We start from the raw sequence: 27,934 nt of genomic DNA, 5'->3' as shown, positions 1-27,934 counted from the left end.
GACGTTATGATGCTTGTTTCTGTCTGATACCCCAGTATAACACTGCATATCCAGTTTTATTAAATAAGAATTAATTAATTAATATTGTTCTCTGAGGCAAGTCACCTTATTCAGTTCCTTAAAAAGGAAGCCTTTTCTAGCATTTTTCACTCTGGCGTATACACTTTTCTGCTCCTTCCAGCTTCTGATTCAAGAGAAGGAGATGGAAAGTTACTGGAGCACCTGTGTTTTTGGAGTTTAAGATGTGTCTGTGGCTTATTTACCATCTCATTGAGTTGTGGTATTTGGCTACAGGGTATTGTGGGAGAGAGGAGAGACACAAGCTCTAATCTAATAAAAACAATGTTTTGTAGCTCCTTATTGCCACAGTAATGTGCTGGGACATCCTCTTTATCAAACCATAACTCTATGAAGGGTATTAATATGCCAAAGAAAGGAAGAAAAAGAAAAAGGCAAGTGATAAAGTCAAGTGCTGTAGATCAAGAGCTTTTAAACCTTGGGCATACAGGTGTGTAAGTTCATCAGTTGCTTAAGCTCTTTATCACGGTTCACATATAGGTAGCCTTGGGTTGTCAAAACAGCTCACTTGTTACCAACTCGCCTAACTTATCGTGGAATGAAAAGATCTCCTTTCAGTGATCAGTGGGCGATTGATTGTTGGACCCATGCTTTTTCTGTTCTCTTAAATGCAGTCTCCAAATCAGATAGTGTTGTAGGTGCAGACTTCTTAGCAGCATGACTGATGCCTTCTGAATGCAGTGTGGAGATAGTCTGTGTGGGGATAGTCTGAGAAGCACATGCAGAAAGATGTTAAATTATAATTGCAAAATAAGTGTCTTGTGACTCATGGTATGTCTGTAGTAGTAAACAGTAAGGTACGTTGAGCTGTGTGAGGTTGTGTGGTCATGTTTGAAAAGCTTCTCCTACATGAGCTACTCTGCTTAGACCTATCGAGAATCTCTGTGCTACGTGGGCATACTGCAGGATGCTCGTGGTATGAATCTTACCAAATTTCATGTTACAGTGTTCTGAAGTAGTGTTGGCTCCTTTCTGCTTGAGCTGCACCTGCAAAGCCTCAGGATTTTGAATATGTGGTCTCAAGATAGATGGTCTATGACTGCGTGTACTGTAAGATTCCAAAAGTATCGTAACCAGAGTAATCAGAATGAAGTGAATAAGCAGTAATTTCTAATTCCTTTTGCTGCTAGTCCCAATAAAATCCTATGTCTCTCTCAGACTTACCGACCTCTATGTTCTTTCGGTAATGTCTTGTTCTTTCTGTCATGTTTTCGCCTAAACCCATGTTTGTCTTTCTTGTGACTCAGTACTCCCTGTCCTTTCTTACTTGGTCTGATTTCTTTCTACATCAGCAGTGAAAGTAGAATGAGTAGGTAATGGGAGGGGAAACAGCAGGCACGTGTTTTTTCCCTGAGGCTTTGTGATACCAGATTCAACGTGGCCAGAAGCACAGCTAGGAAAGCAGACTGGGACAGCAAGCAGGAGAGTTACCCAGTGGCCATTCAAATGCAAAGCTTGCTGCAGAGATGGAGCAGGATGGTGATCCCCAGAGTAACAAGCCCCAGAGAACTTGAAAGGTTCTAGATCATTGCATATTCTCCTTCAACTGGCTTCTTCTCTGGTTTATCCTGGCAGTTTAGTCTGTCAGCTCCCTACATGATCTAGAAAATGGTTGTAACCCAAAGAGATGCAAAAAAAGGAAGTTGTTATGTGTCACCTCATTTTTCTTTATACGAAAAAACCGTAAGTTTACCAGAAGGGCTTTCATGTTTGGGTATGGTTAAGGTTGGCACTGAGGAAATTACGGATGGGAAATAGTAGGAGTATGACTAAATTTTATTAGGCTGCTGTTGCACAAATGCAACTTCTCTTTCTTCTTCAGAGAGGCAATTTGTTGTGGTTTTCATTGATTTGGTTGTTTTAAATGTTGATGATTTATTGATGATAAATAGCTGCTGCTGTAGTTACAAGAGTTGTTGGCTGAGAATTTTTCTTTGCTACAGTACTGAAGAAACAAATGGCTCCTTAAGGGTTCATGGCTTTTTGTTTTTAAATTTTATTTCCAGAAATTCTACGTGCTAAGCATTCTGCTTCAGAAATAAATATTGAACTTCATATCTTGAGAGACACTATGCTACTGTTTCTCTGTTCTGGAGATTTACTGTTTATTTTCGATATAAAAAAGTACTGTCAGACAAGCTGCTTGTCTTACCTGTTTACAGTCCTTGTTAGACTTGTCAATTTGCTTTGATAGCACAGAGGTCATTAGTATTTATCGTTTCATACATGGGAGTCGATGTTTGTAAACTTGCGACTTTTTTTATGCTATTAGGAGATCTCTTGATGCAGCTGGAGACCTCAGGAGCCCCCTTCCTATTAACTGCCAGGGGGGTGCAGGCCCCGTAATGAGTGACACTCGGCTCGGGCAGGGAGGTGTGCGATTGTCTGGGCTTGTGTCGTGTTCCTCGAAGCTACTGTATCACTTCTGAATTTCTCATTGCTCCAGGTTGGGTTTGCTGTAAAGGTCTTGTTTGGACAAGCAAGTAAGATCCTATTGCGGATCAGTGTAGGCACAGTAGTGTAGCTCTTTCAGTCTTAGCAACTTCTTCTCATCCTGTGTCTGACAGATACAAGCATATCATGTGCTGGACTTGGACACCTGTATCCACAAGTCAACAGTTTTTATTTTTAGTTCAGGATGTCTTACAAACACAGATCCTTTGCTCATTCAGCGAACAGGGTAGGAAATTATTCTTTCTTTAAGTGAACTGAGAGTTGAATGCTACTGTGAGATGCCCTGTTCAGCAGAACAACATCACACTCCCTGGTGGGCTGGCAGGCCCACCTAGGCAGCCAGGAAGTCTGGTCACATCTCCTGACCATAGGGGGCTGAGCTGCTGCAGGCGTGTGTGAGGAGGTGTGCCTTTGGCCACAGTCTCTCCTGCACGCTCTGCCTGGTCCGAACAGCTCAGGACCTGGGATCTAAGATCTGAGCCAACTGCACCAACTCACCATGTACACTTTGGTGTTCATATTGTAGGACCAGGGGTTACCTAAAAAAGGAGAAGAAGTAGGAAGGATTGCAGAGAGAGGGAAACGTCTAACTGCTTCTGACTTTGCAGCAAGTCACTTATGATACCTTACACTTGGCAGATGAAACGTTCCCATTAATTGGGTGTTTGGAGAAAAACCCAAGTCAGTTAAAGTCAGCAGCAAAATTCATACCAGCTTTAGTGAACCAATTTAAAAAAGAAAAAAAAGCAAACCTTCCTTTGCTCTTTCAACACTCTCAGCAAGTGTTTGCTTATTAGGACTAACGCTTTTCTTAGAAACAATGTTTACTGTGCGCTTTTAATCAGGAGGACTTTTTTAAGACTGGGAATTAATTTCCTATCCAAATTATGAGTAAGAAGTGCCCAAAACTGTCGTTCGCTTAGTGATTAGGTACTGTTTTTCCAAATTGGCTTTTGGTAGATAATTTCTTGAAGACTAATGTCATTCCAGGATCCCACAGGTTGAAAAGAAGACGGGCAAAGCATCAGCACCACATTGTTTGCTTATGCTTTTTCTTAGTTCCCTGAATGAATATAGGGCTTTTGGGAAAAAGATTTTGCATCCTTAAGGGCTTCCCTGTATAACATCTCAGGGAAAGGGTTTGATACTGATGAGAGCCCTTGCAACACAGTTCAGTAGCTGAGTTATTTTAGGAAGCATGCGAGGTCTGCAGAATGACAGGAATGTATTTCCCCAGCAAGTGGTGCTTTGTCACTAAATTTAGTACAAGCAGCAAGCTTTTTTACCTTAGAATTTCCTTCATCTAGAGTATTGCATTAATAGTTTACCATGTAAAAGTTAAAGTTAAAAATCTGGTTGAAACCTCTATAACATCTAGAAGTGGAATGAAGTAAGAGTGACAAGTACCCTGACTAACTAAAAGGCACCTATACCCAAATACCATCAAAGCTTGAGTTTGTTTTGCAAGGAAATTGTTTTGTATGAAACAAATCGTCTCCTTACAATAGCTTTTTCTGAGGTAGAGTTGTGCCTCTCAACAAAAACCCGTATTTTTCCTCTAGGAGGTGTTTAGGAATGGAAGTGATCTTGTCTAGTTTTCCTTCTCCAAGCCTTGAGTGGACAGAATTCAGAGAATGAGCCTTGTTTGCTGTCCCCGAATTTGTTTCGGAAAGGGGTGTAAAAGGCACCTTGGTGAAAATGTAACGGCAGCCTTGCTGCCTCCTGTGAAAGGAAAACTTGAGAGGATGTGCCTCAGGCACGTTTGGCTTGCGTGGCCAAGTGTCGCGACATACCTGGTGTGGAAGGAGGATGCCTGGCTAGGGGACAGCGGGCTTTGAACACGGAAGGATCTTCCTCGTGGTTCCCATCGTTGCTGTGCCCCCGTGTGCTTTTTCCGGTTGCACAGGCAATGGGAGGCTGTTAGCTCGCTCGCTGCCTCGACAATGTGACCAGCAGGGCCTTTGGAAGACTTCTTGAAACATGCTATTACAGGCTGCTTTGTGATGAAAAGAGGTCTTACAAATATCTTGAAATTTAAACAGAGCTATTGTGGGTTTTCCCTTTGTGTGCGTGTGTGTGTTTGTCAGCCAAATCATTTGTTCAAAGTTAATCTCAATTACAGAGCATATTGTTCATAATCCCCCATGGCTGCAGAACAATAGCAGAGTGTATGGCTGCTCAAATATATATTTACATACTTACATGTAAAATATGTTTGCGTGTATATATAATTTCACTTCTAAAGCAGTGATGCGTGTTAAGGAGATGAGTATTTCATGCAGGATCCTGTCTCTTGAACAGCACCACCCTCCATCCTAATAAAAATACCACAGGAAGGCCTGAACGGGGCTTTGATCCTGCAGCCAGTTGGTTATCGCCCTCCCTACGCGTCGTGCTGGGATTCCTGCTAGCAAAACGGATGGTGGTGTAGAGTCTGGGGATTTTGACTTCTTGGAGGGTTTATGTGTCCTTCATTTCAATATCTGCAGAACACCTTTGCTTTTCTTCTATTCATGGAGCATAAAGGAACCGAAAGGCAAGAGTTGGGAAGTTTAAATAGATCTCAGGGTATATGTGCTCCACTTGGTCCCTGTGAGAGCCCCAGACTACAGTAACCTGCCAGTGAAATTAGGGTGTGATGGAGCAGCGTAGAACCATACTTAGCAGGGTGCTGTGTACGTACTAGACCTGCTCCACACACCCCCTTTTTACTGATTTCGGAGAAGGTGCCCATCATTTTCCAACTGTAGGTATTTAGCAAGGGATCCCTTTAGTAACATCCAGGTTTATGTCTGCTCAGACTCCCTGAGCAGAATGGGCGAGTGAAGTGCTTGCAGTGTAAATTCTTGGCTCCATGGAGAATGGTCTAACCCTGTCACACCGTGTGGAAAATTGTGGTGCTATTAGCTTGTCTCCTTTTTGCTGCTTATTGGATCTAGGTGTGTTCCTTGCGTGAGTTAACATTACATTATGTATGGGAGTGTGGTGGTTTGTTTGTTTGTTTTTCTTATGCTCTCTTTGTAAGTAACTTTGGGTTTCCTAGCTCTACATAAGCAGTTCACATCCTTCTACCCCTTGCTGGCTGTGTTGAAATAGTAAATTGGTGTGCTGTTTCAGGAGTGGCTCTCCTGTCAGTCTGATAAGATCGTACCACCAGGAAGGCATAACATTATAATCCCAAGCACAATGTGATCCTGTTCATTTTAGCTCTTGTACTTGTCAGAGGGACAAGAATAAAGGTTGTGCATGGGTGGAAGGTGAAGCTGGAAGTTAAGATAGTCAGAGATAAAACACTTTGCTAAAAGAGATAAGTCCTCTACGGGGACATTTCAGTTAGTAATCAAGGTATTATCTAGAAATGAACTTTGAAAGCTGGTTGGGATGTCCTGAATAATACAGGATGTAAAGCTGGCATAGAGAATACAGAACCGTAATACGGATTTGTGACAGGGGAAGAACGTTATTTTATCCCCTCTTTTCTTAGATTTGGTGCTACATTTGAAAATATAGATGTACTAAGACCATGGACAGGAATAATAAGATTACTGTATGAGAAACAGGTCTGTATAACCAGAGATTTCTGATAATTCTAGACATGCTACATTTTACTGGAAGAAATGAGTGCGTTCCAGAAAAAGCCTCTGAAAAAGGCAAAATTTAAGGCATGCCTTAGGGTACAGGGACTTCAGCCCCTTAAAAGAATCCCAGCAATTACCAAACCTGCCAACTTTCCAACAAGATAAATGGAAGCACTGTAGCTTGAAGGTGCCTTGGTTTGAATGAGATGCAGTAAGTAAGGTCTCTCTGTTCTTTACAGGCATCATAGATCTGATAGTACTTATAAAAGAAGAATAGAGTTGGTGCCCTGCTGACTAAATTGTCCTCTAGAGGAGTATTAGTTACAGAGCTTCTTTGTTAACTAGGCTGTACGCTTAAACCACTGTGAATTTCTCTTATTAGTGGGCTTTTTAATAGCTTTACATATGGATATGCAAAGTAAATCCAAGTATATCCATGTAATTTGCCTATATAATGTGTACGTGTACAGTATTTCATATATAAATAAATGTTTGTGATGTGGAAATTGCACATGACTTCATTACTGTTCTGTTACACCAGGGTAAAAGCAAGCATTAAAATACTGATAATAGGAGAAGAGTAAGTAGACTTCTGCTCTTTCTGTCCGGGTGCTTCACATAAATTCTTTCTTCACCTTCTCTTTAATTTCCCAATTAGCTTTTGTGGACAAGAGAGGTGTTTCTAAAGCCTTTGTATGCTGGAAGTTTCCCAGTTGCCCGCCTACTCAGGGTTTCTACCTTAGAAGACTAGATGAGGCCATGGAAGTGTATGTTAACAAAAAATACAAAGTAATGAACTGCAAACCACCCTGCACAGAATTCCTCATTTCAGCCCGCTGTAAGGCAGCGTAAAGGTTGTGTAACACAGCCCAGGTGCCTAGATAGGCAACAGCACTCCTGAGAGCAGCGTCGTTACCAGCTTTCTTCATGGGTCTGATGAATGAATGCTACTGTAGTGTCCTCAGCAGATGAGTTGTTTGTGAAGTTCCCCAGCCCAGGGGAGGAAACCCCAGCGCTTATGCCAAGCATTCACAGGCAGCACAAGGTACCACGGGTTTGCCAAGCCTGCCTGCGCTGGGAGAGGGTGGCGTGGCATTGTACAAGCTTTCCTCTTCCTTTCTTTTCCACTTTTGTGAATGAGTTGCATCAGGTGGGTGAGGAAATCCCTGGAAGGCAGGCACTTGAGGAGGTGCCTCAGACTCTCAATCACTTCACCCCTGTGGGAGGCTGGAGAAGTCAGGTACGACCTGACTGGAAAAGTCATTCCTATCCCCAAGTTCCTCCCCACGCGCACGCTCAGGACACACTGTGGAGAGCAGGGTCAGGTTTTGCCTTGGGTCTCTGAACAGCAGATAATTTCATCACAGACAGTGCTAACTGCTTCGTGGCTTTTTGTTACTTTGGCGTGCCTGTTCTTCAAGTACTTCATGGCTTGCTGAAGCAAATGAAAGCTTTAATCGAAATGCCCTTCTAACATTTTTGTTATTCTAAATGTAAAACCCTCTGTTTTCTATATCTTCTATCAGTTGGGTGCCTATCTCTTTTTTTCTTAATACAGAGTTTGTATTCCTTTAGAATAGGGTGTATTCTGCTGCATTCAGTTTTCAGGGGTTTATTATATGCTTTTCCGCAGCATTTGTTTTATCAGCACTTCCTGCAGCGTTTGTTACACATCACGACAGCAGCGATTTGGTTCCATTTAGAAGAGTACCATGTTATGTATGGAAAAGCAGTAATTGCTTACCTGTTTGCCAAATATATTCCACTGTGAAAAATCTCCAGTGTCACTCTATGCTGTATCAGAAAGGTGTTATTTCTTGTTTACATTCTCTACAGTTAATAGTTTCGAAAAAGAAACAATGAAAGTTGTTGATTGCCCATTTCACAATTAAATTTCCGGTTGTAAGGATTTAGAAGTCTACACTTTGGAAGCGGGTGCAGAGTCCACCCACAGATTGAAGTTTCAGAGTAATTTTTGCTTTTCATGTGCCGAATGAAATACATGGACAATTTTGGCCTTGTCAGAAAAAGCAAAACTAACTTGGGGGGAGAGTTCTGTATGACAACAGGTCCTGTTGTCTACAGTGCAACTGCTTGTGTGAGCTGGGTAAGCGAAGTCAGTAAGAGCTGGGGCAGGGGCAGAGCCTCTTGTGTCTTCTGCAAGGTGAAGGAGCTTCATGTGTGTGACAAGGGCTGCGTGTTTTACCCCCATTTTCTCTTGTTTTGGCGATGGTTTAAAGAGTAAAGCGTATAAACTGTCATTGTAATAGTAGCAAACCCCAAAATTAAGTGCTCTGTGAAACTGATACTGATGTATCATTTCCTTAGCTTTAGTATGCTCAGGCAGAATTTGCAGGATTAATTGTGAAAGCTTAATCCAGATGGAAAAGGTTAAATTCAGTGTTGAGTGAATTTGGTTCCAATTCATTTGTTGCCCTTCCTTGTTCTTTTCTTGAAAGAATTAGAGATTAAGTGGAGAATTGTACATACTATCCTCATTTTCTGCCATCCTTGAACTGCAAGAACCAGTGTTTAAGACAGCCTCCCGGGTATCTGCTGACACAAGTAAACAAATGGACCTCATGCCCATGACAGCTCTCAAGTCCTGTGGCCTGAGTATTAGTTCGTATGACTACTTACGCTCTTTTTTCCTTCTTCCCCTCAGGATTTATCTGGATCCATTGACGACTTGCCTACTGGAACCGAAGCAACCCTGAGCTCAGCTGTTAGCGCATCAGGCTCTACGAGCAGCCAAGGGGAGCAGAGCAACCCTGCACAGTCTCCGTTCTCCCCTCATGCTTCTCCACATCTCTCTGGCATCCCTGGGGGCCCATCACCTTCCCCTGTAGGCTCTCCTGTTGGAAGCAACCAGTCAAGATCTGGTCCCATTTCTCCAGCGAGTATTCCAGGTAAGTTTGTTCCAACAAACAAAATTAAACCAATAGATGGGTTTGTTACATAATGAAGTACTCCTTTATTCCAAATTACTTTCTTTTATGAGAATCCTGCATTTTCTGGAAAAGTACATTCTTAAGCAGAGGAAAAATTCCACCTAAATTACAGCTGCCAAGCCCTTGGACCGCTCAAAAATCAGAACTTGACTCCACTTGATGATGTCTATATCATCACCCAATGCAAATACTTGATCGTAATTTTTGTATTTGGTTTGTGTGTCATCTGTCTGTCACATATGACTATTATTTTCAGGGCCCCTTTTTTGTTTTTACCATGTGTTTTTGTCTGTTTTGGCTCTTGGACTTGTGTGGAAGTTTGAGACCCATAGGATGAGGCAGAGATTTTCTAACCTTGTATTGTGATAACGCGATGTTGGACGCAAGCATGGAATATTGTACAAGAGATTTCTTAGTACTTGCAGAGGTCGACAAGTTGGTTACTAGGAATCCAGCCCCACCAGTAGTAGTTGAAATGCCAGTGGCATGCTTGCCACTCGCTCTTTCATGCCACGCAGAGTGTGACACACGGTCATTCACGTACATTCATAAGTTTGTGGAAATCTGTTAAGATACCCAGAAGGAAAAAAGGCGTGTGTTACTTCCAGTTCTTACCTTGCCATCACCCATCTGGCACGTTACTTGCAGGGCGTCAGGCAGCGATGTGTATTTGGTATTTCAGATGAGTTTATTCTCTTTCTGATGCTGAAGTTTTTTATTATTTTCTGACATCCTGAATACTAGGGGAATTCCTAAGGGTAGGGTAGTGCTGACATCGCCCCAGTGATAACATCAGTTGCTGACAAAAACTGCAAAAAACCCAATGTTGAGTTCAATTAAGAGAAAGAAAACCAGTGATGCCTTTTCAGTAGGTGAGTTGTAAAGCAAACACAGGTTGGAATTCAGTGAGCAGCTTGTGTTTTGTTGTTCAATATAAAGGTATCTGTGTAAAATGTACGTGCCTGTTTGTATACAGAGGTTAAATGAGAAAAGCTAGGGGGAGTGGGCTCAGTGCATGCAGGAAGGCTGCATACTAAATGTGGTCCAAGCGTGGCGAGCCCTGATACTGTACACATGCTCCACAGTCACTCATCCCTTTCCAGCCTCTCTGACCAGGTTGAGGCAGGAATAGCAGGGACAGCAGCGGGACTCTGGAATATTTGCATTATGAGCTGTATGATAGCTTTGGATTTGCAACATATTTTCCAGTGCTTGGCACAGAAGCCCATCAAGCCCATCAGTGTTGTTGAGTGGGGCCAGATAGTCCACCTTGCTGGAAGGTGACGTTTTCCCACAGTCAAGATTCAGGCAAGCAAATGGTTTGGCATGTTAGCAGCCTGATTGCTGAATAGGGGAAGAACATTGTGGCATTGAAAATAGCTTTATTGTAGCCATGGTAGATAAGGTTGGGGAAAGGACAGCATGTAAGGGGAAGTAATAACTTTTAAGGAACCAATTGATCCCAGTAGGATTAAAAAGAGAAGGGGGCATGGGCCCAAAGGTCAGGGTCAGAATCACATCATCACTTCAGCTGAGCCCAAAACCTCAGTTTTGTGACTGGCCTAGTGAAAAACATTATCTCCTCATCCAAACCATGCCACCATTTTGCATGGTGGTTTCCTGGGCTGCTGCAGTAACACAAAAGCAGGTCCTCCTCAGGAAAGATTGATACAAATGGTGTAAATCTGAATGACTGGCTGCTGGTTCCCTGGTGTGGGCGAGCTCCCAGTCTCTGCAGCTCAGCTGCTGAAGGTGAACTCCCAGGCGTGAGCTGGCGCGGTGCTCTCCGGAGGGGAGCTGGGCAACTGCACCAGCGTTGCTGCTGATGCTGCTCTGTTTCTCCAGCTACAGAACGACACAAGCAGGGCTGCTATTTAAAACCCTGTGACTAGTGGGACGCCGCTAGTGCTGGGGCTTTCAAGCCATGTGAATTTGACCATGCCTCCGCCCAGGTGTCTTCCCACCATTGTGCTTCATTACGAGGACTTTGGTAGATTTTTTTCATCAGCCACATTCACGAGACCCTGTGAAAAAGTAACACAGAGCTCATTTTGCATTTCTGTGGCTGTGTGCAGTGTTCAGGTGGTGGCTGTTTTTAAGCATAGATCGTGTAGTACAGCATCTCGCTCTCAGTAATTTTGTTTGCTGCTATTTTCCTCTCCGTTCTCACCCTACCCTTGTTTGTTCTGACCTCATTCCTCTCCTATTACCTCCTGCGATGTTGTGCCACAGCTTCTCCATGTGACATAGATTGGCTCTTTCAATCATTCTCTCTCCAGCAAGTCATTGTAAAATGAGCAGCTGTTGTGTTGCTGATAGCTATGGCTAGGGAAAGCCAAAATGTTGCAGGGGGTTCTTGGTGGGAAGGCCGTTAAAATAAAGGTGTTGCTTTCCCAGGGTTTGCTGGAAGAGAAGCATCCTTTTCCCGATGCCTCCTTCCTTGCAACAAAATTGACGACTAATTTAACATCAAAAGGGCAGACAAACAAACAGCCCCCCTATTAAACCTCCCAAATGGCTGATTCTCTTCCACTGCCTGTTTAAGCTGCCTCCCCACCCCACCACGAGCCTGCTGCCCCGCACTGCTTTCTGCCGCACGGCGCGAATTTCACGGGGATGGTCTGGCACGGGCAGCACTGACATTGGCACGTCCCTAGCTCAGTGGGCATTTCCTTCCTGTGCTCTCTGAAATACTGGACGGATATTTGGTGTGGCAAGTGGCACACACGTACACAGCCTTTGTTTCCATTCACGTTACTGGAATAGACCGGGGAGATTAACCCCTAAGAGCAGAAAAAAACAACTTTGGTGGATTTTTGTTCAGAAAAAGAGGTCTCACTTCTCATTCAGGTGCACAGTCATTGCAGGACTGAAATCCTACTCTTTTATGACTTTTAGGGATTCAAAATGGCATTTTGATTTCCTGTTAAGTACATCATTATTCTGATTTGCCAGAAATCCTGATCTCTTTATTTTGTAGCCATCTTCATAATTAGGGTACGTGTTCTTCCAAAGAATGAGATGTGATGCCCTGTGCTGCTTTGGGTCTTGAACTGTGCCTGATTCAACCCTAAACCATTAGTGGGAGCTGACACAGCACATCATCAAAATGCACTGCTGTGCCAGAAGATTTAGTGGCTGTTAATTTCACTTTTCTCCTTTTTTTTTCCCTCTCTTGCTCCAACCATTGCAGTTTACTAACAAAGCAAAAATGTAAATAAGCTAAACTCCCCTTTCTCCCCCCCTCCCCAATTTTGATCTCACTGGCCAAAGGCTTTTGTCAGCTCTTTCTCCCTTGCGGTGTAAGCAGCAAAAATTTTTAATATTAAGAGTTCTGTGGAAGATTGCTGATAGGCCAGGAATCGTTTAACCCATGATGGATGAGCAGATTTTGTACAAGTCAATAAATCATATTATTTTTAAAGCTCTGCATCAGTGTTTATCTGCATAGAAGAGAAGGGTACATACACTCTACTAATGATGAGTGGTAAATGCCATCTTTGGAAATAGGTATTTTTTCCCATAGATCGGTATTTTGACTTGTGCTTTCAAGACATGTTACATTTACTTTCTGAACAAACAAGTTATTTTCACTCTGTTAAACATCAACTGCATTGTAGTGTTTATTGCAAATGTATTGATGTCATTTTTCACCAAGGAGCTTGTATCCAATGTTAGGAATATTCTTGTTAGTCACCTTAGTTTATGTGGTTTGGTGGTCAGCACCCTCCTCTGATTAAAAACGTCCCAAATTTATAATTCTGGTAAATATATAAGGCAATGGAATTGTTCCATTTGGTGATCAGCTTTATTCTTTGCAAACCTGGAGGTCTTCCACAGCTTGTATTGATCAGCTAGCTGGCTTGAAATCCAGGACCCATCAAAATTGCAGCTTGCACTCCACATAAGGAGCAAGAAGGGAATGGGCTGCCCAGAGAGAACTGTAGCAAGAAATCTTGCCTTGATGTGCATGTTAGTCAGTGTGTGGATAGAGTAACTAAAATGCTGAGAGAAGAAAAAACTGACCAGTAGTCTGTCATGGTTGAAAAAGAACATTTTAATACAAAAATGGGAATTGAAGCAATAGTTTCTCTTGTGCCTTATGAAAGGTGAAAGCTAAAGCTGAACTGTTTTCAGAAGTGGCTGCTGTAAGACAAGCAGATCGGACAGGTCTTGTTTTAAACAAGAATTTAGAAAAATCTTTTTCTTGGGATTGAGCTATTCCACATGCCTGATCCATTGACCACCACTATTGGTATTTTATATAGCATGGACTCTTCTCAAACATTATTTGAGGGAGGGAGGACTACCATCTGAAAATGAACTAGTAACACTGTATTTTTTTGGTTGAAGTTTTACAGATACCCTAGAATAATTGCAAAACAAGAAAGGGGATTATATCCTTATAAAATGGATTTAGTCCCCCTGTCTAGAAAGATTATTTTAACACATCTATCAATATTTCCCCCTTGGCTTCTCCGGAGGCAAAAATCTTGCAACAGCTTGTTGCAAGGAAGATGCATGCTGTTCATTGGCATCCGGACCAGGAAAAAAGCAAAACACGAAATGCCATTGACGTAGCTATGTTCTTAATCACTGCTAGTGTACAAAACATCTATTCAGCAGTTTTGCAAATCTAGAATGCTTACAAATTAAATATGTGAATGTTTCACATAGCAGTAGTTTAAAACCCTTTCTTTTGAAGGGTTTGAACAACATTTAGAGGTTTTTTTGTCTTTTGACAAGAGGAAAAATAAGCAAATTGTAAGGCATATAGCTCGAGGCATTGCTTCTAGCGTACCGAGCATCTAACCTGTGATACCTATTAGAATTCAGCCCAGGTCACAGCCAATGAATAATCTGTTATCTCAGGGCTTCATGAAATAGCTAAATAGTCTCGATCTAGTTTCTTGAGGAGAGCCCATGCTACAAAAGACACTATCAGAACTGCTGTCGTCCTCGCAGTCTGGCCTGAGAGATCAGGGCGGTGTCCTTCTCTGCAGAGGTGGTCTTCCTAGAACAGGTGCAGGAGCCGAAATGAGACAGAGACACGCTGTTCGAGTTCCTCCTGTTCGGTTTTCCTGATGACAGAGGGTTTCATATTCCAGCGCCATCAACCTGCTGCTTTTTTATCAGCTCTAAATTAAGCATCAGATAGAAGAACAATAAATCACCAAAACCACCATGTCCTGGGCAGTTATTTTTAGGGGTAGTTTTCGGATTTTAGTTCTAAGTGTTTACAGTTGCTCAAAACCTTGCTTGTCAGTGTTTATATTTCAGGGCCACACATTTCCCTTTCAGTGTTTAACTGCAGTGTAAACCAGTGATGAACATTTTTGCCCCACGGACTGAACATCCCGCAGGGTCTGAGGAGGGTGACACTGAGGGATATCCAGCACCCTACAAAGGCTTCATGTAAACCTCCCCCTGGACAGTCAGATCGGTAGCGCCTGCATCCCCATAGCTGTTCCCTACCCTGTTGTTGATTTGCCTCATTTTATTGATTCCTGCCAGGACTTTTTTCACCATCCATCCCAGCAATGTCCAAGTGGCCGGCTTGGTGCCGCAGCTGCTACGGCACACGCCGTGGCAGCACATGAATGGCAGGCCCCTTCTTGAAGCTCTGTGAGTCACTGGTAGCCACGTGCCGGTACAAATCCAACTAGATTATGATGCCTGTTGAAAGCCAATTAAAATTTTTGCATAATTACACGTGCTCTGGTTCACATAACAAAATTCGAATATACTTAACTGCAGCAGCCAAGACTTGACAGGTATGTTTGTTGTTAGTATAGATGTGTGTTTTAAAGCCATCCTTGGACAAGAGCTGTTTACACTGAATCAGTAACCTCTGCATTTCTTTCTAACTTCTTTGCTCAACCCACTTGTTTTTTTTCAAGAAATTCAGTACAGTGTACATTTGGTCTTGAACATTTGGGATTTTTTTATTCTGTCATTATTTGGCTGCACAAACAGAGATTCTCTTTCCTTCTTTGTGTTGCCAAATAGGGCATTAATTTGCGTATTATCATAAATTAAAAGGTTGTCTTTCATTCCCTCATCCTTTGCAATGCTGAGCAGTGATTGATGAGCGAATGGGAAGTGTCTCTCACGTTTCCATCAGTATGTTTTTGTTGTTGTTGACAGATGGTGGTTATACCTAGATAAAATAGAGCGTAAATGTTGTAAGTGGTTTGGTTTCTGTGATGGGATAAGCTGTTGCAGTTTTCAGTTTTTCTGTGGACCGTGTATCACTGCCATTAGAGATATTTAAAGCAGCCTTCATGCTTCATAGTTAGTGTCAGACTTGACTAGACGGGTACGTGGTGCGTCCTTCCTTAGAAGGAACCTGAACGATTGCAGAGACGGCCTGAATTAATTCTGGGCCAGCTAGAAAATAGCCATTTAGCCTCAAAAAGAACATTTCCTCTACCTCCAGATAACCATTTTTTAAAAATTAATGAAAAGCACGATATTCTCTCTCCTCCGTAGGGACAGAATTCATACAGACTGAGCTGTGGCTTGAAGGATCTGAATGGCCCTTTGACAGCATCACTCTGTAGGTAGATATGGAAGTCAGATTGCAAAGTGAGCTCTCAGAAAGCAGACGCAAAAGAACAACTCACTCCGACAGCGAGCTTTTCTGTTTGTTCTTCCCCATCTCCAGATAGCAGTGGACCCAAATTATTGTGATGTGTTGATTGATTACAGCCGTTAAGTTTCTTAGTAATCAGTTTCATCACTTATTCTCAATTCACGCTTGCACCTTTGATTTCTCTTCCACAACAGGGTGATGTGGGTTGTCGTTGACTAATGAAGAACAGAATTGGTTTCGGCGTGAGACAAACGGAATGCCGACACCAATCCCAAAATGCATTAATCTTTAATAATCCACATCTGCATGTTTATAAATGATATAACCAGGGGTTGCTAACGTTGATACTCCCCCTTCCAAACAGAAGCTGACATACAAGTTGGCGTTTGCAGACTGCATGAGAGGCACGTGGCCGCGCGTGGTGCGTGTGACCTTGCAGAGGGAACTCACCGGATGAAAGTTCTCAGTTGATTAAAAATAAATGAAGAATTGCTCCGCTTCTGCACCGGTCTTGGGAGCTTATCGTTGTCGGGTGAGATGAAATACCGCATGATAGGTCTTGTCTTCAGGAAGATCAGACCCACCAAATGGTTTTGAGAAGTGGGTTTGCCTCAAAGTGCTTTCATCCTTTTTGCATTCAACTTGCCCTTTTCTCTCCCCGTCCCTGAGAACCGTTGAGACTGGGCATGTGTAATTCACAATATATTGCAGTAAGATACAGTAAGATAACTAGACTATCTTAAGAATTTGTTCCTTTTGAGGATAGTATTAATGAGAACACACACCTTTTGCTACTAAAATGCCCGTTATTCACAGGCAGTGGACGGGTATGAGAATTAGCAGGCAGGATGAGCAAAACAGAATAGCTGAGTGCCACGTATCAGCGCTGCTCCAATTTCCACCTGCTTGCTTGAACTTGAGAGAGTCAGGAGGAGTGGGGAGGAGTGAAACTCCATCGCTGCTCGCCTTTCAGGTTAATGCTGCCTGGTGATGAATATTTGTTCTGAGCAATTCTTACATGTAGCTGGATCCGGAGAAAAGAAATGTGGATACGAAACAGCAATTTCAGTTCACATTCACCCTTTCTTTAGTATCTTGTATGTTTTCACATTGCAAATACTATAAATGAAAGTTGATACATGGTTTTGTTAGAATTTGGCAATGTTAAAATTAGATGTTAAGGTTTTTAATTAGGTTGCAAGTACTAGAAGTGTATGTCTGCCACATATGTCATGCTTCTCAGGCTCTGAAAAATAGTAGACACAATGAGGAGCAGCTTTGAGAAAAACTCTCCTCATAGTTATAAATGCAGTCTAGAGAATGGGCATTGATAATGAAAAATTCATCCTTTTGGAACTTGGATTAACTCCCTAAATGGAATGCTGAAGTTTTAAGTTTCAGGTGTGTGGCAGGGTAGGTTTCATTTCTGAAAGGAAGGAATGAGACAAAAATAGGGCAGAAACACTACCCTGTCCTTTGTTAAGAGCTTTTAGATATTTAGCACTCGCGTCAATTACCATTTTATATTCTGGTTAATTGACATTTTATAAAGAAATTGAAATTGTTTTTTCTCTAGCAGAAGCATATGCTTTTTGCATTAACAAATATGTAAAGTCGTGTCCCAAGTAATTGAGAATGACTAAATCCGTGCAGCACTTTGCAATCTTCTGCTTCAGTCTAAATGCAAGCAAAATTTATCATTTTTATGAAAGGCTTAAAAGGACAGGGTGAAAAAAAATGCGGTGTGATTACAGGGTTTGGATCGTTCCCTAAAGAACATAGGCACTTTTTTTTTTCCAATGGTTTGCACAAATTTAAGAAAATGTAATTTACGAAATCTAAAAGCAATTCAGAGGCCCCGTAGAGGTGTGAGAGAAAGCACTGGGCAAGCTGCAGCCGCAGCCTCTCCCAGCCCCTCTCGTCCCAATTCACACCATCACTTTGGAGGGACACAGTGACATGGAGTGCAAAACATGCAGAGGGGGTGGTTAAATGAGACTTTGGGGCGGGGGGGTGGGGGGAACTAAGGCGAAGTCAGTGGCTGAGCTTTGAAGAGGTCTGTCTAGTGCGGAACAGCGAGCGAGTGGGGAAGAAAGGAGCAAGCGCCTCATCTAATCTTTCTCCTGGGGACCCAGGTGGACAAATTGGCAACCCTGTTCACAGCCCTCCCCCCCCTCTCCTTTGTAGCGTAAGAACTGCTAATCGGATCCATGCTGCTGCAACTGTGGTTAGTTATTAACAGAATAAAAGCAGATTTCTTCAAAAGAACGGGTTGGGGAAAACGGCTATACAAAATTGCAAGGTTGTTAGAATCTTAAATGCACAGCAGTCGGTTTTCCCTATTCTGAATTAGGCGATGAATATGGCCTTTCATCTGTCACTGTGCCCGTTTCTTCAGAAGGCAGCCAAACATTAAGCTTCTCAAACAAAACAAAAAAAAAAAAAGAGGCTTGAAAGAGTAAAAAATATTGGGGAGCAGGAAGAACAGGGAAATGAGAAGGAGAAATCAGGTTTTGTTTTTACTAATTTGGCCTGGTGAGAGAAATACGAGCTTGCCTGCTGTATTCAGTTCCTGCCTGCCAGCCGCTGTGAGCCACCATTTCTGAATGCGGGGATTAGAAAAGATTTAACTGGTTGCTATCCTGGGCTGTGCCATTCTGGATCGGCCTCCAGCAGAAAAACCCTGGGCTGGGAACCATCCCAGATTAATGGAAATTGTGCATTAAATGAACGCAGAGCTAGGTAGAAGTGAAAGCTGAAAAAAATTTGGCCTCCCCCAAGAATGAAACTTCCCATAGCTGCAAAGTGAAGTGACGCGTCTGGGGTTGGGGCTATTGAGGAGAGGGAAGCAGCGGTCCCTAGGTCTAGACTGACTGGTGCCTTCACTTATATAAATAAAAAGCGATGTATCCTTGCTTTTGTGGAGCTCCGGTGCTTTCCTGGTTTGCAGCAGGCTTTTGAAATTTGTTGGAGAGGAATAGGCCTTTGGCACAGGTGCTTGCTTTTGCCCTACTGGAAATCCCTTCTTCATTCGGGTGAGTCACAGCCTTTTGAAGGTTCTCATTGACAGCTTGCTTCGGGCTTGTTGCCAGAATCTCAGGAAATAATGCTGTCATGCTTCACTTCCCTGTCCAAACGCAGAGGTGACTTGTGGATGGGATGGGGCAGGGATGAAACAGATCCTCATGCAGTGGCAGCTGCTCTCCCTCTCCTTCCCTTTCCAAGCAAAGTGAACTTTGGCCTTGAGGGGCATTATATTTACCTTCCTGCCCCTTGCCACTCAGCCCGTTGTCAGCTTAGGCAGAACAAACAGTTATTTCATTTTATGCTCCTGTGTATTTGTTAGAAGTCATCATACCTCCTTACTCAGAGGTTACACAACCTGGTAATAAAACTGGGATGTCTAATTTGGCAGACTCCAGTTTAAACTACTTAACTCCCTTTTTTAAAAAAGTCCATAATATAATAAATTATTGTGTAGTGAGGGTGACATTTGGATGGTGTTCCATAAGTAATACCTTGGGACTACACACTGAATAATGAGGATGAAACAAAATATTGAATAGCTACCTCATCCTGTCAGTGTCAACTTCGCTTTGATTTACATGTTATATCATGTCAAACAAGTACCTTCTGGTCACGAAATTAAGATGTTTATGGTATTGCCAATGCATGTGTGTAGAGAGAAAAGCCAGAGCTAGGGTTCTGCTGGACATCATAGCTCAGCATTGTGTTTTTTTAATGCAGATTTGGGAGCAATTTATCTCTTAGGTTATAGCGACATCATTGGAGCTTGCTCATTACCAAGTCCTTGGTAGGGTAACTGTAACACAAATATGGAAAATAAGATGGAGCATGACTTTTAAGGATTAGTAGTTTGACAGTTATATTCTTCTATGAGAAGTGGGGTTGTACCTTTTGTTGATTTTACATCAGTTGCGAGTAAAACTCATGTATGTTAGGGAATCTTCTGTCTTTGGAGCACAATGCATTTGTTTTAAGAGGTAATACAGAAAATCAGGGCCTGGCCCAATCCTGATAACTTTTTGTAATGTGGAGCATCCATCGGACTGGTTTAAGTTGATAATCTTCATGTTTACAGATAGCTCTGTGCTGCTGTGGCGGAACAAATCAGCCACTTGCAACCTCTCCTTCAGCAGGCCATGCAGGCAGCCACCAGAGGCATCCCAGGGTGGGAAGGCCGCAGGCTTTGTCCCGAGCTCCCGTGTCAGAGAGCTGGAAATTGTCTGGGTGAACAGGCAGCAGCAGACTGTCAGTGCTGCTGTGGCTAGCAAGGGGTTATTAGCTGCAGCGTGGTGCTAAGCAGAGCTTGACTTGGTGTTTCCCACCAGAATGGCTGAGCAGCACCGCAGCTCCAGTATTGGAGAGGTCCTCGTGTGGCAGGCCTCTTACAGTATCTCTGCTCAGGTTACTGTGTGGATAGGAGGAAGATTTTAATAATTTGCATGTCTTAATTTGGGGGAATACACTTTTTACTCAGCTGAATAAGTCATTTAAAAATACTGTTGATATGATGGGAAGCTTAGTTTCAATGCATAAATTAAGGAAGAAAATAATCTTTCTTCTAAGAGGTCACAGGCTTTGTGAGATGAAAGAGATAACACAAACCACATGACCAGTTTCCCTTTATGCTACCCATAGAAAAATTTCTTTCCTTTTGAGGTCATTTGCACCTCACTTCCAATTTCCTGAAACGCTCATTTAAAACAATCCCATATAGAAGCCTGTTTATGATCTTTCATTTCTAATGGAGGGATCCAAGACCCAGAATGTCCTTTCCGGTCTGTGAGCCTTTACTGTCACATCTACTGTGTGATATAATCCCATTATTTTATCAGATTTCATCTTAATCACTAGGTTTCCTGAACCTCATTATTCTGAAAGGAAGTTGTTTCAAATTCCAGTAATGGTTTGATTACTGTCCTAAACATTGTGCTCTTTTTCCTCCCTGGTATTTAGCCACCAGTACATTTTTAAACAGAAGTCACAAAATCACAGGTTTAGTTGTTTCCATGTTGAATAACGCTGGCTCTTTCGGCCTCCTGTCACGTCGTGCTGGTCGCCGTTCTCGGTTCCCAGCCCAGTTAGCGTCAGGCTTCCCGGGTTTCTCTGTGTGAAGGCTCACCAGTGGCACATCAGCAGTGGCATTACGTTTCCTTACCTCTAGTGGAAACAAGTCTCCTAATTCATCCTGATAATGTGTTTGATTCAGGGTGACAGTAAATGGCTCGTTGTGACTGTAGGTCAACAAATTTGGTCAGATTTTCCTTCCTTTTCTTCTGCCATTTCTAAGTGATAACCCCCATAGTTCTTCAGTTAGAAAAGGCCTATTTCTGGTCTGTAAGCATAAATTTTTGCATCTTTGTTACTCCATCCAAAAGGAAGTTCAGCTTCTTAGATAGTATTCTGATAATCTTCTGTATTGACAAAGATTCCCTGCTTTGTAATCAGCCAGTGTCATTAATTTGTCTTTTACTTTGCAAATTAGATTGAGAATCATCCCAAAGATAACTCACGAGATGTTTAACTTCTGCCTTTTCTCCAGCCTAATGTTCCCTTTTCAACATAGGCTGTGATCAGCACCCTGCTCCCCCCCACCCCCTTGTTTCCAGTTCCTCATGCATCTTAAAATTCCTGTGCTGATATCCCTCCTTCCCTCCTTAACTAGTAATTTCCCAAGGGGAACCTGTTATCACTGAAGTGCTTTCTTGATTCAATTGTTAGGGCACAATTGAGTGAGGCACTGTTCAGCTGGTACAGGGTACCACTGCTGAGCATCCTCCAGTGCCATTACTGTGATGTGACCAGAGAGCCCTCAGCATGTTTCAAAACGTTACTGATTTGGGCTGTAATTCAATGTAAGGACTGCTCCTCAGCAGGGTATCAAAGGTCTGCTCCTTCTTGCTATGTTTTGCTCTAAGGAATTTAGTTTTTACACTTTAAGCACTGATTTCACGGCTGTAGTCATAACGCAGTCGCCATTTAGTACTCTCCTCAGTCCATCTTTTCCCCAGGTGCGGTCCACTCACTCCTGACTCTGTTTAAAGCATAGATTTTCAGTATCTCGTGCAAAATGTTTAAAAGCATTTCTAACAGAACTTTAAAAATAGAAAAAACAGCTTACAACTGTGCTGTTGAGCATTTTTAAATTCTCCCACTTCTTCAACTGACTTTACTTTTTAAAAAAAAAAAGCCGACATGATATTAGGTAGGCTGCTGGGTTGAGTAGTTTTGACAACTAATTTTACAAGATAGCTATATAAATTTGAATACTGTTTTGCTCCTCTGTTAAATCTGGATAAATTAGTGAGGCAGCATCTATTCTTCTAACATGCATTATGTGATTTTGCATAATAAAAATGAAACATCCCTGGTACTCACTTTGCACAAGTTTGACAGTTGGAGTATCTGGCCGACGTGGCAACAGTACTATACAAAACATGGGAAAAGGTCATCCCTGTTTAAACTTGCATCTGTGGATCATTGGCTCAAAGGAGGCAGTAGTTTGTCAGTGAAGAAAAATGGTTGGTTTCTTTTTTTCGTCTCTTAAATAGCTGTACAAAAGAAAAGAGGTTGTTTTTCTTTTGTAGAAGTTTTCCTTCCCTAATAAAATACAAACGTCTGTTCATGTATTATTTAAAGTGTCTTCCAAGAATCCCAACTACTCTACTGGTTGAAAGAGAGGAGGATTAATATCATTTAAAGGAAAGAAATGGAAAATCTTTAAGGTCATTTCTTTTCATGACAAAGAAACTTAAAAAGCATGGCAGACAGGATCTTCAAAGGTTTTTAAAGTCCTGTCATCAGCTCCCAATCAATTGGAGCTAGATACCCAAATTAAGAGTTCAGTTCAAGTCTTCAAAGGTATTTGGGTGCTTAACCTCCTTTTACCTTTCAGATCACTTCTAAGGATAAAATGGCAGTTCGACTGAAAACATTTTGGTGTAATACTTTCATGTCCAGCACCTGGATAATTTGTAGCATCCACTGATAATTGCTGTAATGGCTGCTTGTCTTGCAGGGTCCTTACTTGCTAGAATATGTGTAAAGTTGGACTTGCTGACAAAATTGTTTTCCTCCATGAAACAAAAATTTTTGCTTTAAATCAGCAGTGAACTTAAAATCTAAGCTGACTAGTAAACCAGCATTAATGTTTGCAGAGGCTGATGATTTCGCTGAATTAGCAGAAGTCCTGAGTCTGTATTCCCTAGGGATGCAGGTGAAAATGATTCTGTGTAGCATGTTGTACACTCATTGTTCTAGGCTTTGACTTCCCTGGTCCGTGCCGGCATATCTGCCTCTGCTGAGTAAGGCTCCTGCCAGGTAACTGATGTTATTATCAACATAAAAAATTAGAGACCATGTATAAATTTATTCAAAATATGTTGCCCAGCATAGATCTTCCAGGCACTGTTATTGTCTCTCGGAGTTTGCCAAGCCTTCACCTAAAGGGGCATCCCACTGGGAGCTGTGTGGTGCAGTCAGGGCTACCCCTGCCCTTTGTAGTAGTAGTAGTAGTAGTAAGTAGTAGTATTTTTGAAGTATTTGTAAAAATCATAGATGGTTCGGATGTACTTGGAAGTATTGTGCCTGGTAGCAGTGCCTCGGGCATACACAGTGGAAGTGGCAGTGCCCCGTGTTAACATGGAATTGCTGTTTGTTTACAGTCTTGAGTCACTGAATCCTTCCTGTCAAGCAGAAAGCTCTCGTTATAATGCAGGCACTTACCGTTTCCACAGCCTGCTCTGGAGTGACATCAAAACATAAACCAGAATATTATTGTCATATGCCTTAGAGTTCGTGAATGGGCCGTGGATCCCAAAGCCTCGGGCGCTGAGTGGCATGTTTGGTCTTTTGGAGGAGCAATTCTGCCTCTAGTCCAGCATTTGCATCTCCGAGACAGTTGTCACAGCTGCTCCCAGTAATGTTGACTGTCATGTTTTTTAGTGCAGATGCACCTCATCTGAATAGCCAGGCAGCCCGTACACCCCACGTGTTATGGATTTTCTTTTTGTTCTTTATCCATCTGGCCTTTCTTCAGAGTCAGTGCTGAGAGGCAGTCACTTTGAGGCTGCGGGGTGGACAGGACAGAGCAGACACCTTTGCTTTCCTGCGTTTTACGTCCAACATGGGGCCCTTCATGGCTCGGAAGAAAGAGCAGCCCCTGCTGCCCCCCATCCGCCCAGCTCCCAGCACCAGGACCGGCCGCTGGATTCTCGCTCCCGCCACTGCCGAGGGCTGGCTGCTGAGCGGGAGGAAATGAGTCTCAGCAGGCACGAATCTATTGCCTGTGTTTTTATTCTTTCCATTCCTTTCAAATGGAAAACAATCTGAGCAGTTTCTGACGATGAGGGGTATATATCTGTCTGCTGCTATTTATTTATACCGTGCTCATCACTACAGTTGTCTAAATGCTTAAAGTATGTATTTGCTGTTTAACCTGAGGTGTGGTCTTCAGGCCGTCTGGGCTGTCCAGAGCAGGCTTGTCTCAGACCAGCAGCGGTGAGGAGTCCCAGGGCACATCCCAGCCTTGTTCCTAGTCCTGCTCAGGCTGAGGCAGGTTGGCTGTTGGACACGAAGCCATTGGGGGGTCATAGCGGTGCAAGGATGGTAGTGTGGTCCCCCTGTCTGACAGTCATGAATGGTGACCCGGAGAGTGACTTGCATCAGTGCAATAAGCACCTGCTTTACTGTTCAGTAATGCTGAAAGGGAACATTTTGTGTCCTGAGCCTCACAGACAGCGCGGCGGGTGCTGTTCTTCTTTGGGTGGGTAGACAGCGGTGGATAAACTGTGTGGGTGTCTTTTGAACAAGACCATAAAAATGGGTCTGTCTGTTCAGATGGATATTTTAATAAGCAAATATCTTCCCTTTGCTTTTATTTGAATAATGAGATGCCCCTCTTCTGCCTGGTCTCTCTTAAACATGCTTCACTTTCACCACATATTATTCTTTATTCCTGTATTCTGCGTGGACATTCAAATAATATTAAAACCACTGATTCATTGAAATACTTTTTAAACTGTTGTTGTTAGTCATTTTTGTATTGACTGAATTTTTCATTGGTAATATTGTTGGCAGCAGTCCATGTCTGCCTGGCTGGAGGCCAGTTTAAGCTCGGCAGGATGAGCCCTATTGTTCAGCAGACTTGGATTTTGTTAAACTCTCTAACAGAAATATGTGTCAGGAGATTTGCAACTATAAATTGGATCATGTCGGTGAGGTTGGGAGCTCGCTCAATAAGAAATTGAACATTTTGCCATGCCTGTTCCTAAATATGTTTATGCATGTTTCCTCTGTAGGCTTCAGGGTGGGGAGGAAAGGGAAAGGAAAAAGAAGGGGGGTGGGGTGGAACCAATCTGAAAAAAGTTAGACCTGTTGAGCTCTGTCTTCACTTTGTACAGCTGGTACTTTCTTTGACGTTGAGAGGTTGAAAAATGCAGCAAGGCTTGGTTTTATGCATTGCAATGTTAAAAGCCAGTCTGTTTTCCCTTTTTTCTCTGTGTGTTACAGGCAGTCAGATGCCACCGCAGCCTCCTGGCAGCCAGTCAGAATCCAGCTCCCACCCTGCCTTGAGCCAGTCACCAATGCCACAGGACCGAGGTTTGTTAGGTGGTGGGGCTTTTTTAGTGGTGCCAAATGCAGCCTTCATTTTAAGTCGCACATTAGCAATGTGAGATTTCCTGGTATTTCTTTTCTTTTCCCAGGGAAAATAATGACAGTCCTCATTATAAAAGGCTCCAGGGGTGGGAGGGGGGTGGCAAGGTGGGGAGGTACGAGGTGATGGTGGTGGGATGGTGGTGTTTCCTTCTCTGGGGAAAGAGCAATTGAATAACAGGTTTTACCAAAATATAATTGGAAACAAGGCTTTCTCAAAATACAGCAAATGCCCAGAGTTTAAAGGCAGTGTGCCGTAAATACTTGATTCATATCCAGAGAAATCAGTCTTCATTGTCTGTCTTGGAATTAAGACATATAGAAATAGTGCTAGCTATGAACAGTGCAGTTTTGGAACTGTTCTTAAAATTCTCGTCTCTGATGTCTTTGCATGGACATGATAGCTAGTCCTGCAGCCAGTTCTAGAAATAAAAACATCTTTAAATATAAAGGGAAATGAACTATTTAGGTCAAATGGTTCAAAGATTTGGAAATCTTGCAAGGGAAAACCTTGCAGGCAACAGCACTGTTCTAAAAGGGTACTTCCTAGCAAGTGCTCACAAAATAAACAGAGCTTTTTTTTTTTCCTCTTTTTTTTTCTTAATGTTGCCATTTACAAACTTTAAGCCCCCTTCCTTTTGCCTCTTCCCTCCCTAGCTCACGAAAGATACCTGTCACAGCTTTGTTGCGTGGCCATGCAGACAACTGCTGTAAACTGGGCGTCCTGTCCAGGCAGTGGTTAACATGTGCCAGCGACAGGCTTGCAAAACAGACACATGATAACTGTGATAAACATGGAGTTATTTATGAAATGCCCCTCCTAAAATGTCTTGCTACCAGAAATACTCCAAGTAGCACCATATGGGGATACCATAAATACTAGAAGTTTTCTCACAGCGAAACAAGTTGAACTCACAGAATGACAAATTTCTGGGATAGCATCCAGGAGGAACTAAAAGGACTCACAAAGAAGAGGAAAGAGTCTTAACTTTTGCTGTTCTTCTGTGTTGGATATCCCCCCCTCCAGGAATGCTGATTATTGAGAGCATGAAACGTGCAGCTCCACACACAACTCGGGTTTTTTTTCCTTTTTACATCATCCTTTATACACACTTGTTAGTGCAGGGACTTACTTTGCCCTTAAAATCTTTTTAGAGTAACATAAAGGTTTGGTGATAAAAGACAGGCCTCAGTACCCAGTGCAAATGCACAAAGTATTGTGGGACAGAATGTCACACAGCAGAGGCACTGGATCAGAGCGCGGCTTTGAAGACCCAGGCGTCTCCGGAAGATGTGTGTGTTTCCTGGCACAACTGGGTCTTGGCATGGAGTGTTACACTGCCCAGCAAGAAGTATCTCAGCAGTGTGTGTTCCTCACCCGGCTTCGGGGGGTGAGTTAGGCAGGTCTGACAGCTGGAGGGATTGAACATCTCCGTTGCTCCTGTAGAACAGAACTGGGGGTCATTGCATGGTCGGGGGAGGCAGAGGAGTATTCAGAAGTAAAATGGACAAGACAGCTGCCATAACTGGAAAGTCAAACAAGTAAAGGGCAGTGAGAGAAATAAAAATTACAGATCGATTTAATCCGGTTCTTCCTCAGTGCAGGGACAGGGGGTGAGACTTGTGGTTGTGTTCTTAGAGAAAATATAATTGGGAATGTTGCAATTTTTGCACTTTCCATATGCAAAATCTGGTGTTATATGCATGATCCTTGTGACCCAGCTTGTACAAGAAGTTCATTTGCTTCATGCAGCAGGTATGAAATTTGTTACTAGTTAGGTCATATTGATTTTGCAGAACATGTTCCCCAAAGCTTCTCTAAAGTCTGTGCTATACATGCATAAACATGCGTGCATTCCCTTTTGCGCCCTGTCATTGATTAGAGGCTCCTTTGAAATGGAAAACTTCACCTTTTAAAAAGGCTGTTACATTAGTTGATTCCTTTGCTTGCTTGAACTGGTTTCCACTGAACTTGAAGAAAGGAAGGAGGGGGGAGTGATGGGGACTCAAAGAGAAGGTGCTTGTCATTTACTGATAAAAACCTGAGCAGAAAATCATTGCTGCTAAGGACACCTGATCCATAGGCATCTGTTACAGTAATTTAAGCTCTTGGCTTACCGATACACTTTCTTCCCCCCCAAAAAAAGAAAAGAAGAAAAAGAAAACTAAAACAAAAATCCCAGAGACCCTCCATAGGATAAGGTAATGTTTGGTTCAGCACTTTGTGTAATGTTTCTTTCCTTGTTTAGAGAGAGAATTGAATGAACAAAAGACTTCTAATCATTCCTTGAGCAGAATCCTCTGCTCTCAATACTTGAAAATAAAATGTTATTTACGAGATACTGTGAAGTTTGACTGACAGGTGGAATCTGAGCTGTAGCACTTCTGGATGCTAAACCACTACCTTGAACCATTAGGTTTACACTTATTTATTTTATTATGAAAGTGTTTGATTATATTTTACCCTACTTTCCATGGTTACTCAGCACCCAGCTGGGATTTTTATGTTTGCCTGCCTAAGGCTATACATCCCCTGTCATACAGTGCAGCATGAAGCAATGAGCATATTTTCACATGTACATTCTGTGCATGGAAGGAGG

At 42.6% G+C, this 27,934-nt stretch overlaps 1 protein-coding gene across 8 annotated transcripts in view; it reads left to right on the top strand.

Annotated features, from left to right (window-relative positions):
* The window catches only part of ARID1B (AT-rich interaction domain 1B), a 327,980-nt gene that overhangs the window by 219,027 nt on the left and 81,019 nt on the right, over positions 1-27,934 (top strand). For all 8 annotated transcript variants that reach the window (XM_084262562.1, XM_084262563.1, XM_084262561.1 and 5 more), the window contains 2 exons: positions 8,776-9,019; positions 25,191-25,280. In XM_084262562.1, coding sequence (XP_084118688.1) covers positions 8,776-9,019; positions 25,191-25,280 — 334 coding nt within the window. The remainder of the gene's footprint in view (positions 1-8,775; positions 9,020-25,190; positions 25,281-27,934) is intronic.

The sequence above is a fragment of the Gallinula chloropus genome, assembly GCF_964237585.1.
Source record: "Gallinula chloropus genome assembly, chromosome: 3".
NCBI classification, from domain to species: domain Eukaryota; kingdom Metazoa; phylum Chordata; class Aves; order Gruiformes; family Rallidae; genus Gallinula; species Gallinula chloropus.
The sequence above is the reverse complement of the archived record's forward strand: the minus strand, read 5'-3'. Positions and strand labels throughout refer to the sequence as shown.